At 39.7% G+C, this 13,093-nt stretch overlaps 1 protein-coding gene across 4 annotated transcripts in view; it reads right to left on the reverse strand.

The window, feature by feature from the left end:
- LOC123877334 (catenin delta-2) overlaps positions 1-13,093 on the reverse strand; it is an 81,293-nt gene that overhangs the window by 4,715 nt on the left and 63,485 nt on the right. For all 4 annotated transcript variants that reach the window (XM_045923991.1, XM_045923992.1, XM_045923990.1 and 1 more), the window contains exons 3-15: positions 9,543-9,663; positions 8,994-9,116; positions 8,263-8,418; positions 7,680-7,768; positions 6,818-6,956; positions 6,249-6,345; positions 5,589-5,780; positions 4,824-5,005; positions 3,531-3,690; positions 2,696-2,885; positions 2,096-2,187; positions 1,263-1,438; positions 600-741 (exon numbers count right to left, since the gene is read on the reverse strand). In XM_045923991.1, coding sequence (XP_045779947.1) covers positions 600-741; positions 1,263-1,438; positions 2,096-2,187; positions 2,696-2,885; positions 3,531-3,690; positions 4,824-5,005; positions 5,589-5,780; positions 6,249-6,345; positions 6,818-6,956; positions 7,680-7,768; positions 8,263-8,418; positions 8,994-9,116; positions 9,543-9,663 — 1,859 coding nt within the window. The remainder of the gene's footprint in view (positions 1-599; positions 742-1,262; positions 1,439-2,095; positions 2,188-2,695; positions 2,886-3,530; positions 3,691-4,823; positions 5,006-5,588; positions 5,781-6,248; positions 6,346-6,817; positions 6,957-7,679; positions 7,769-8,262; positions 8,419-8,993; positions 9,117-9,542; positions 9,664-13,093) is intronic.

A 13,093-nucleotide genomic window follows, 5' to 3' on the forward strand; every position in this document is an offset into this window, starting at 1 on the left:
TATTCAAAAGTAATTCTTAATTAATTAACCATCCAAACTTAAAATTATATCATTGTTGTAAGCATTTAGTTTGGGAGTATTATTTCAAATCAATTTAATTTAGGGTTTGTGTACAATGTTATTGCCACTATTCATACATTATCGTATATGACTATTAGTATAATTCTACGACTTCATCCGAGTGAATCTAGATTTTTGAAAGATTCCGCCCATTGGAGGTACAGCACGGGAAGGGATCCTTTGGCATCACTACATGCAACTATGCCATGGTATGTCGCGACGTCTTTAGGCAATCCACGATTCATAGACACACCGAAGCGTGCCGTCACGACATCTGTTCGTGCCAAAATAAAATATTCCAGATAATGCCGAAGCATGCCAGAGCTTTGTTTTTGTACTACGATGATCATCATTGATATTAAACTTTCATTGTCATACTGTTGAGGCGTATAACATGAAAATTGTTGCCATACCGTGTGGCCAGTCCTTTTTCCTATCAAATTATTTATTTGTTTTATGTAGGAGAACTACGTCTGTTACTCTACCACACCAGTTCGGAATACTGGCAAGAAGATAATGTGATATATGTCAGTAAATACCTTTCTCTTTCCTGACAGCGGCGCGTATGTCTATAGAAGGTTGCCAGTAGCAAGCGGCGAGGTTCTGCAACGCGCCGGCCGCCGCTTCTAAGGTCTCTGGGTTGGAACACGTCTGCAGTAGAGCCATGTATAGAGGCACCACCTGTTACAACACGAACATATTCATAGTTAGATTTATATTAACTCGCTTCCTTGTTTATATTAGAGATGGTAAAACAAAAAAAAAATGTTCTGGTATCTGGTGGTGCACAGACAAGAAAACCTTTTAATTTTTTCACTATCATTTTAATAATTCCACTATCTCATATTTGAAAATGGATATCGTAATCCACAAATCAAAAACCCTTCGGAATGACATCCACATTTTTTTTAATGTATCTATTTTGAAGTTGAAAATGGATATCAATTTCGTATCGCCACGAAAAAACCTCGGACATGACACCCCACCCATATGCATTTAAAAATGATCTCAGCCATAGAGGTCCTTAAAAAAGAGACCTATTGTCTAGAAGTGGGCGTCTATCAGATTACTGTTTTTCAAAAGACTAAAAAAAGAGGTTCTATATTCGGCCAATGTGTATGTAGTTAAATATGTTTGCGGATTTCCCAAAAACTTTCGACGATTTTTACAACTTTGTATGACGAGGTTTCTGAAATACATACCTCAGGTGACCACAGCATCTCAGTGCCTTTGGGCACGCTGTACCCTAATTGTGTGTTAGTATTGTTGTCTAGTTGTTGTGGTTCAGGATCGCTCTTGCCCAGCGGACTTGTGGAGTTTGATGACGTGGAACCTTCCTTCTTCTTTTTACTTCCACCAAAGCAGCCCAGATTTTCACCTGCAACAGACATATTCTATGGCATGCTGACTCACCCTGCCTTCGTTCAAATAGAATTTTTAAAAATCGAGGGTGGAATTTTCAAAATTCTAGAGACATGTAAGTACTTTTCCATCTTTGAGTCAAAACCGAAACACCAATTTTCGTGGATATAACTTGAAAAATGTCGGGCTTTCATGCAAACCTTCATCCCCTATTAAATTCCTTAAAGCTAGACTTTCGAGTCGAGCGTCTATGACGTCAGTGACTCTTAATTCGAAATTCCAGCTTCAGGTATGGAATTTCCGAAAATCGTGAAATATGTATTTCTTCCAAAATTATAACTTGAAAAATAAGAAAAATGGCGGACTTTCATCCTCTATTTAACCCCCTTGGGGATGAAATTTTCAAAAATCCATTCTTAGTGGGTTCCAACTTATCTTGGATGGAATTACTGAAAATCTTTTTTATGGCGTGATAAGACTTTCGCTTGACGACAATCTTGCCTAATAATAAACAATAAGGTCTAAAAGATGCCTATCCACTCTTGCTTTGAAGGTATCTTTTCGCTGTGTGGGTCTAGCGTTATGGAGAGCACCCACAAGCAAAATCTCTATACCTCTATATCTCTATATCTCTATACTTACCTATGTCTATGTGAATATGTCAGTCAGTTACCTTTGGATGCGCTGGCTTGTATCCTTGCTTGCCCTGAAGACTGTGTAGGTGGTGCTCTTGTGTCATATAACGGATCTTCTATTTCTTGACATCTGTGAAAAATAACATTTCTAACTAACAAAATTTTATTTTTAAATAAATCAATTGTCAAAAGATCTTCACATACTCGTACATGCTACGGTTCAAAAAATAAATGGGCATAAAATGGCCTAAAAATAAATGAATAAAGACCATTTGACACAGTGTCAATTTTAATTGCGGTACGCTCGGTGGGGTGCTTCGAATTAGCACAAAAATAACTTCGTATGTACATCTTGCAGCGTATTTGTACAACGTCAGGCGCGTAAGTCATTTTTGGCGGGTTTAAACATTAGCCATTTGATGAAGCTGGTTCACCTGCTTTCATTCGACGAAACAAAATCATATTAACGTCTTTTTATTTCGTCAATAACTTCATTTTAAATCCTTTTTCAAAATATGTATAGTAGGGTCAAGGGTTGCTAACGAATACTTTAAACAGTTTTATTACTCTCCTTTAGACTTTTTGACTTACGCACTGTTAGAACTTCATTGACGATAAGTCCATTTCAGTATTTTTACCTGTAGGATAAATTCCGTAGTACACAGACGCAGTTCTCCACAATCTTGGTTCCAATGGCGTTAGCGCTGAGCGCGGCGCGCACGGCGTGCAGTAAAGCCTCGGCCAGACCGGCGAGCGACCGTAACCGACGCCGCGCGTACTCGCCGGCCGACGATGCGTTGCGAAGTACACCCGATGCGTTGCGGAATACTGGAACAATGATACAACCTAACATTATATATATTTATTGAAAATATCATGCTCAATTATATCGATAAGAAAAAGTGATTGACTCACTGATGTATCAACACACAACTCACTACTGGACCGTTCAGGTTGAAAGGCATACAGATAGCTATTATGACGTAGACATTCGCTAAGAAAGGATTTTTGATAATTCAACCACTAAGGGGTAAAATAGGGGTTTGAAATTTGTGTAGTCATACATAAGGACATAAGCTGGAATACAGGCACTCCACGACCACGATAGTCAGAAGCATGCATATTCAATCGTCGCTGGTTCCGCAATTTTTAAGGTTCCATACCCAAGGAGACCCTATTACTAAACCGTCGTTGTCCGTCCGTCCATCCGTCCCGTCAGCGGGCTGTATCTCGAGAATTACTAGGTGAAGTAATAGGTAGAGTTGAAATTTCCACAGAATGCGTATTTCTATTGCTGCTATAACAACAAAGAATAAAAATTTCAAAATCCCCGACACGAAAATTAAAAAATTAAAAGCGTTATTTCTTGTACCATGGTAGTTGGTATGGAACCCTTCGTGTGCAAGTCCGACTCGCACTTGCTCAATTTTTAATATTATGTACTAAAAAAATTATTTTGGAGAAGTTACCTACCAGTAGACCAGTAAGTATCGCCAGGGTTAGTTGGGTGCCATCCGGAATGTGGTATGATGACTTTGTTGACAATCACTTGCGCCGCGTCGTCTATGATGGACTGTTTCAAATCTTCGCATGACGACATGTTCCATATTACGCCCGTTACCAGTTCTTTGACCTATAACAAAAAACAGTATAAAAACCAAATTGGAAAGATTATTATACAACAATTGGATTAGTTTTTGAAGTGAACACTTCTTTAGGCACATTGGGCGATTTTAAGATGGGTAACAAGTGTAAATTAAAAATTTATAACACCCCCGACGATCCAAAGTATTTGAGTTTTCCAAAACATCATTTTCAAATAAATAATTATGTATTTAGGCAACGTCCATCTTGACAGCTTGACATTTGTCTATTGACATTATATTATGAACCTAACGGTTATATAACCTTCTTTTCTACAAGAAAACTAGAAAAGAGCTGATAACTCTTAAACGGCTGAACCAATTTTTTTAGATTATAGCTAAGAACACTCTCGATCAAGCCACCTTTCAAACAAAAAAAACTAAATTAAAATCGGTTCATTCGTTTAGGCGCTACGATGCCACAGACAGATACACAGATACACAGACACACAGATACACAGATACACAGACACACAGATACACAGATACACACGTCAAACTTATAACACCCCTCTTTTTGGGTCGGGGGTTAAAAACCCAGGCCGCGTCATCGACATGCCAGTTTTATTTGCTTTTTTTTTATAACGCAACCTGCCGCTGCCGCAGCTTGAGATTCAAATTTTAATGGAAGTATCAAGTGTTTTCAGAGTTTTAAATTTTTGCTTCTGTTGTCCAGTATTGGACTGCCAGTCCAGTTCCAGGCAGTGGGTGACACTGCCAAAAATATTTTTTACCTAAAAGCCTCCTGACAGCATGTTCACGACCGTTACACAGATAAGGCAGGCAAAGATCGTAGACTATGCATCCTGGTAATAGATAATTTTTCTTATCCAGTACACAATCTCTATATCACATACATCAGTAGACTACAGACCTCCATATGAGTATAGCGTCATCAAAAATTCAATATTGCGACATCACATCCCTCCATATCAGTAGCTCGGCACAGTAGCGCCATAAGCGTGGGCATGCCGCCCGCGTTCCGTATGGCACGTTTGTTCTCGTCGTTATATCATTTGTACGAGGTTCCGAAGCCAATCAGAGGCGATTGCGATGCGAAGTCCCCAATCAGGACATAGGGCATGTGACGTCATAGTAAATTCAATATTGCGACATTACATACCTCCATATCAGTAGCTCGGCACAGTAGCGCCATAAGCGCGGGAATGCCGCCCGCATCCCGTATGGCACGTTTGTTCTCGTCGTTCTGTCGTCCGTACGATAGGTTCCGAAGCGCTCCGCACGCATTGCGACACACTTCTGGATTTTCATGTGATATCAGCCGCACTAGAGGGGGGATACCACCTGAAAATAAAGTCGTACATAGATATTTTTACTTACTTAAAATACAAGAAACAGTATCTAATTTAAATACACTAGTAACGAAGTACCATTCATCAATAATAAATAATCATTCAAGATTTACCCAGGCACTCTGGGTATGCGAATAACCAGAGTGCCTAAATCTTGAATGATTACCGAAGTATTGCGCCTGAATCTCATCTAATACGCCAACAAAATACTGTAGTAGAATTCGACGCGATAAACTGAAGATAGAGATGAGTGAATGCACGTTGATTAAAGATGATGACAATGATGAAAAATATGGCGAAAACTGAAAACTCAACATTTTTGAACAGAGCAAGCGCGAGATATTTTATTCATTTTATAAAACATGTAAAATAAGAAGGGCATGCGAAGCAAGCATTTACATGGACCTGACGCGAGGTTTTTGTGTTTACATCTGTAGGGATTGCGCCTTATTTTAAGGTCAAACGATTAATATTTTGGTACAGCTTACTGTTTTTTTATGTAATGATTTATGGTGTTTTTATGGCGCACATGTCTTCTGAGGGCCAAAAAATTGGTGCCATGAATTTTTTCTCACCTAAGCTCCTAGTCTTTTGTTTGTTGGGGTCGTCCATATAAGTGAGGTGTTGTAAGTATGCCGCCGCGTTTGCCTTCACGACGTCTGAGGGAGAGTTGAGGAAACCAATCACTTCGGGTAAATTTGGATCCCTCCACTGTAGACCGCCGCCATCTTCACGACCCCCTACGCCGACGCCCACTCCTCCGTGAACTGTAAGATATATAAAAAGACTTACACTGACTGACTGACTGACTGATCTATCAACACAAAGCCTTTACCGCTGGGGATAGAAATTCTGACATTGTGTATGTTTGTATCCAAATTCTGGGTGTTCCATTGTAGTGTCTAAAATACTGGGCTGATTTTGATGAATGAGGTGTCAATTGATTCGCCGTAAAGATCCGGTTGGCATAGGCTATATTTTATACGAAAAAAGTTGACCTAACGAATTTTAAATAAAAAAAAAGTGGAGGTCGCCAAAAACTTTTTTTTTGCTATTGTATCGAAAGAGGAGAAAATTCAGAGCTCATGAGTATAAATGTACAACAACATGAAAATATATCAAGCGACAGAAAAACAATTTTACTCTCATATTTCAGTGTTTATTAAGATGATCGCAGTCGGGTTTTAGTTTTCAACTTTATATACATTGAGTATATAGGGATGTATAAAGCTCACCTAGCGCCATATTAGCCATTTGTTTCTGTAATTCCTCTTCATCGCCGTACATCGACTGCCCACCTGTGCTTCCTAAACTTAGGCCGTTTTGTGAATCCTATAAACAAGTAAGAAGTTTGTTGATGTTACTAAAAAATATTGCGGATTTTTGCAATTCAATCGATATACAAAAAAAAAATTGTTCTAATTGGACGCTCACAAGGAGAGCGTGAAATTGGTTTTCGATTGAATTTAAAGCAAATGCGATTTACTGGTATTTTTGCAGTAACCTGGACAAAGTAAGTTAAAGAGCCTATTGATTCGCTAATTCAATTTATTGTCTAACACTAAATGATAGCCACCAAGCTCATTTGACATATATTTTCAATTGATTGAAGAAATATTTTTAATTCATTGAACGTTTCCTACGAAAAACTTTATTATCACTCAGTGAAGCAGCAATTTAGAAGCAACCATTGTAAAAATGAGCTCGGTGGCTATCATTCAGTGTTAGACACTGAGCTAGCAGATCACCCTGCAGGTCTCTTTCCCAGAATATCATTGAAAGTGGCAACATCTACAAGACTGACCTTGAAAGGTGGTGGTTGGTGTGGGGGCTCGTACGCAGTGGGATAGTGTTGGTACGCGTACGCATCCCCCGCGTATTCGCCGCGCGGAGACGTCACGCAATAGTGCCGTCCCAGTTGCTCTAGTGACGCCGAGTCATACCTGCAAATAATAAAATAAGCATCATCACATCACACTAATATTATAAAGGCGAAAGTTTGTATGTGTGTGTGTGTGTGTGTGTGTGTGTGTATGTTTGTTACTCCTTCACGCAAAAACTACTAGACGGATTTGGCTGAAATTGAGAATGGAGATAGATAATATCCTGGATTAGCACATAGGCTACTTTTTATCCCGGAAAATTAAAGAGTTCCCGCGGGATTTCAAAAAACCTAAATCCACGCGGGCGAAGTCGCGGGCATCGGCTAGTCATTAATGAAAGAAAAACCGGCCAAGGGCGGGTCAGACTCGCGCACCGAGGGTTCCGTACTCGGGTATTTCTTCGACATTTTGCACGATAAATCAAAAACTATTATGCCTAAAAATAAATAAAAATGATACCCCACTTGGTATAGTTATTTTATTTTGAAAACTGAAAGACATTTTAGTATTTTTTTTGTGTTATAACCATAAATTCACGGTTTTCGGATTTTTTCCTTTACTTGTGCTATAAGACCTACCTACCTGCCTTTCATGATTCTAGGTCAACACGAATAAACGCTATAGGTTTTTTTGACAGACACGACAGACGGACAGACAGACAGACAACAAAGTGATCCTATAAGGGTTCCGTTTATCCAGTTATAGAGAATCCAGTTTAGATTATTAGATCACTGGAGTTAGCTCATAAACATGGTATTAGAGTATTATTAGGAGCAAACTAACCTCTGTTGCAGATGTAAATTGTGTTGAGGTGGCATGGCTCCCGGTGAAGCGCTTCTGGGGGATGCACTGCCGCCACCCTCCACATACTCCTGGAAACAAGAACAAATACACTATTTAATATCTCTTTAAATATATCAGAGACTGGCTGTGTGCTTTGCAAGGAATCACCAATAATATCATGGAAATAATAGATGTAAACACTATCGGTATATGTTACCCAAGACACAGGATTACCTAATGTGGGTACCATCGGTCCCGCAGACGGATCGGATCGGGGAAAAATTGCAAGTTAAAATGAGTTGTATTTGGTTACTGAATATTTTTTCATTTCTCATCATAAATGGTGTTATTGGTCGAACACTCCGAAAGAAATAACCAAGCAAGATTAATACTATATTCACGAACCCGCAAGGAAATAGATAGTTTGGTCACAAAGTCACGAAGAAAGAAATGACCTGTATTTCAACACCGCTTGGGAATGCGCAGCATTGTAGTATTAGTCCTCTGACGCACTCCGGGAAGCATTGGTCATGAGATATTCTGATGTTTGCATATGCAAAACAGAAGAGAGTGCAATAGTTACCTGTGCCATGTAAGCCGGCACCTGGGGTTCAACGAGGTAAGCAGGTTGTGCAGGGTACGCGGCTCCGTAGTGCGCGTATGTACCATAATGCCCGCCGCCTGTTCCGGCGCCCACTCCGCCCGCGTATCCGCTGCCCACGGACACCGCTTCCATCACCTGAAGAGGTAGTAGATACTAATGATATAATTTATAAGGTGTTTTATTTTCCTTATTGGGAGGAGATAGGCTTGCGCTTGACGACAATCATGCCTGAAAAACAGAGTAATGATAAGCGTGCTTGCCAAGAAGATATTCAAATTATACTTAGCAGAAAATAGGGACGTCGCATTCCACACCTTAGCAGTTCGTATTAGAAACGTTGAGCAGAAACGCTTTGTACGAGTACATTGGATATCGACCATTATAAGGGTGCCAGCGTTCACGGTTTCTCGCTGTTCTGTGGTAGAACGGTGAAGGAAGTTGAACGGGGAAAACAAGTGGTAGGTTAAGGCTGAGGTGGGTATATCCATGCTCATCCAAGTCTCTGGTGTTTCACGGCTGCAGGCTGGGTTGCAAATCAAACGTGTGAATTACATCCAGATAACCCTCGCAACCTGAATTTTCACTGGAAGTATGTTTTTTGCTAAGGAGTTTGGCAGTACATGCATAAAATTTTAGCTGTGCTAAGGAAAAGTGCAGTTTCTCCGAACCGTTACTTTGCGTTGACAGCAGCTCTAGGTCTGTCTACTCACATGAGGGTATTTCTGCGAGGGTGCCATGGTGAGGTGGCCCATGTGGTTGTAGTGGGCGGCGGGGGACGACACGTACTGCCCGTAGTCGGGCTCCACGCCGCTCCCCACGGGATATTCGCCCGCCTTATGGAACGGACAGAAATGAACACATCAAAAAAATTCTTTTACTGCATTGCTTGCGTAACTAAACAGATATTTCCAAAAAAGTTTGCTACCGACCAAACTAAAAATGAACTATAGGTATGTATTATGTTTACTATAGGGCATAACTGAGGAGGCTTCTGCGGTAGTGGAGGGTTGCGGAACGGTAACAGTTGTCACAAGTTGACGAATCAATGAGCTCTCGCGTGAGGTCATCACACCCCTACCGCACCGCTCCACTACCGTATAAACCTACTCAGTTATGCGTTAAGCCTGTAACATATTTTTATTAAAACATTAATTTTCGAAAATCACCATGTTTTTTGGCGATAGCTCAAAAACGTTTTTTGCAGATAACGGCTTTGTAGCAGTATCGATTACGGTTTTATGGTACCAATAGATAATTACCTGCATAGCGAGATGGTGCTGGTGCGCGAGCGCAGCCGAAAGCTCCGCGTCCTCGGTGGAGGCGTCCGACCGCGACACGGGGCTGTGCTGCGGACCATACGCGCCCTCTACCGGACCGTTGCTACAACAATAGAGAACATCTTTATAGCTCTTTGTCATCTCAATCAACCCGGCGAGTGATGGCGAACCTATCGCCTAGCCACGGGGCCCCAAGCCAAGAAGGCGGGCCCTAGCCGGCGAAATTCCAGCTAGAAGATCAACACCGGGGTAACACCGGACAAATACCCGCGCCCTACCCGGGTAAGGAGGCTACGCCTCGAGGCCCGTACCCCCGCTTGGACGTTACGGCAAAACGGAGAAGACCCGCAGTACTTAGCTCTTTTTAGGAGACTACCACACCATCATCTCAACGTGCGACGGCGAACTATCACCCGCAGTGTGGAGAACTTCGAACTTTCTATACTCACAGGGCCCCAAACCAAGACAGGCTCTACGTATAGTAAAATACTTATTTAGCCAAAAAATAGATTTTGATTGATGAGAAACTTATTAACTAATCACATAACTTATAACAGCAGCAGTATAAAAACTTGTCTATAAATACGTTTTGTAAAAGTTTATTTGAATTTAAAAAATCTATTTTTAAGTTTATTTTACATGTACCTATCACTAATATGAAAAGATTTGGAGTAACAGGATCTTTAAATTAATGCAAACGAAGTCTCGAGAAAAGTTAGTCATTACTTATTACTAATTTTAAATTTACGATGATAATGTATGTATTAGAATTTAGATTTCTCCCCTTTTTCCTCCAAGCAAAATATCTCGCGTAGATTTCGTTATCAGGATAACTTTTCGAAGTTTGACACGATATTGATTCTGCCGCGGGCGTCTGAGAAATACCCTAAGCTAAGTTTTCCTCTTAGTGCCTACTTGGATAAATCTAGTCGATTTTCCCTTATTGACATTTACTTATTATAATCTAGAATTTGTATTTGCTAATAATATGTGCAAATTGTGGAACCGATTCCCTTCGGCGACATTTACCCACTTTTTTATTCAATTAGACTTTTACAAGTTCTATTGAATCGTCAAAAGTCCATGTGCAGACATATTCTAGAAACTAATATCTGTGTCTGTGGTGTTTAAGATTTTTTCTAAAAATATGTAGTTTTAAAATTACAGGGGCTCAAAGATTTGTATGTAAATTTTTAAGACCGCGTAACTTTGAAACCGAACATATTAACAGAAATCTGGAAAACCGCAGACATAGATATTAGTTTCTAGAATATGTCTGCAAAATTTCATGGAATTTGGTTACTTAATATTCAAATGAAATTGGAACTACGTTTGTATGAAGCGAGTGACGGAGAGACCCCTCTTAAAACTACATTTTATGATGGGGTTATTCAAGGGGCGGATCAACAAATTTCTGAAAAGCCGGCAACGGATTGGCGGCTGCTATGATGCTGCAAATGATCATAGCGCGTAAGGGGTAAATGATTACATTTAACATTAGGTGACTCGACCTGCTCCTTTTCTCGCTATTAATATAAAAAATAATTTACCAATACAGAGTCAGGACTTGATTTTTGTCAGCGTGTATACGTTAACCCAACGCATTCGACAAATGCGATCGGTCAATACAGGACTAATTGGCGTATAATTGCCGCGCGCGGCCAGCGCGGGCTAAATTTTCATACAAAGGTCTTAGGATCATGCTGCTATAGGTATGGTGGATATGTCAAAAACAAATATTTCTTAACTAGCTGACGCCCACGACTTCGACCGCGTGGATTTAGGTTTCAAAAATCCCGTGAGTACTGTTTAACTTTTCTGGTTAAACGTCTATGTCTCTTTCCAAACAAACAAATAAGCACACTTTCACATTTATAATATTTATAGTGACCGCGCGCGCGATTTGATAGAGTTGCTCATCTGTTTAAGTGGCAACGTCTCTATTCACACAGCGTTTACACGTTAGCCGGCACTCGCCGAATTTTTCGAGCCAACGGGGACTGAAGGCTTTAAAAACAAAAAACGGTAGTTGTAGGGAAAATAAATTTGTCATAGCCTAAAAAATAGCAGCTGTTCAACTGGCACACATTTCATATTGACATAAAATTGGACCCTATTCCACACATGCTAAACATGTTTGCATATTCATTTATCGAGTTGAATGTGTTAAGAGCAGCACCAGTCATTATTACGAGTTGTTACGCTGTTATTGAAATGAAAGCAGCCGTCAATTGTATTTCAATTTCATGTGCATGAGCGTGTCCGACATCTATGCTAAACAATCGTTCCAATCTATTTATTTTTGTATCATCAAAGCATATGGTAGTTTAAAAATAGTTATGGTATCGGAACATCGATGAAAACGAGTGGGATTGATCTTAATTGATCCCTCATTGTGGCTATTGTGTAGTGATCGCCGGAAGGGCATTCCATGTCCTACAGCTATTCGAATAATTAGAAACGAGGAAGTAAATCGCTTCATAGGTACACGTGTGCTTAAAATTTTGCGTTTTCGTATGCAGACCTTGTCGATTGACGGTAAAGAAAGGTGGGAGACCTCTCCATCACCTTTCTACCATCCTACCAGATCAAAGAGATCCTGTACACACTTTTGGAAATAAATCATGTACCTTGCACATAAAATTTTTTAAATGTACTCGTATTTACCCATTTATTGTTCCAAATTGTATTGTCTTCGCATTTCTGATAAACAATTCGTATCTCAATTACACGAGTCATTTGGGGATACTGGTTTCATTATTTGCACTGTGGACCTGAACGCTCCACTTGGTCTGCGTAATTGACTCTTGAAACCTTTAAGTTAAATTGATTTTAATCGATCTACTCACGAGGGCTCGGTTTAAAGAATCCTATTACGGTGATCGCACATTACGGGACTAGGAAGGCTAGGGACTAGTTAGCAAGGAATTTTTACACGACTATCCAAAAAGAGTGTAATGTTTTTAGGGTTCATATATTATGTAAATGTTCTTTATTCCACTATAACTTCTAAATGCCTGAACAGATTTGGATGTATGTTAGAATCCTTAGATAATCCCAAGTAGGTAACACTGGTTATATTTTTTTGAAAAGAATTCAATACAGCAGGGCAGTCGTGTTTTTTTTTGGAATTTATCTGGATCTGTATTCTCTACAAACTTCTGTGCAAGTTGCAACTTAAAATCTCTGACCTAGATTGACGCTTATTAGTCATTTTTTGGCTTATTTTAATTGAGTGGATAAAATTCCGGTATGTTCTTCTTTACGATAAAGAAGTAAAATTTGTGAGTTTGTCTGTCGGAGATAATCTCCGGAACTAATAAATTGATTCAGAAAATTCTTTGACTAATTGATAGCAGCTAATATCCTCAGGTGCTTTAGGCTTAAAATAAATCACGCGGACGAAGTCGTGGACGAATGTTAGTCATTAATATACGTACAATATAAAATACCCTTCATATTAAACGAGTACAAATTTTATAACGTGACAAATGCTTAAAGCTTAACATCGTTAATCCACTGAAAATCAGTGC

Source organism: Maniola jurtina, chromosome 23 (genome assembly GCF_905333055.1).
Source record: "Maniola jurtina chromosome 23, ilManJurt1.1, whole genome shotgun sequence".
Classification (NCBI taxonomy): Eukaryota; Metazoa; Arthropoda; class Insecta; order Lepidoptera; family Nymphalidae; genus Maniola; species Maniola jurtina.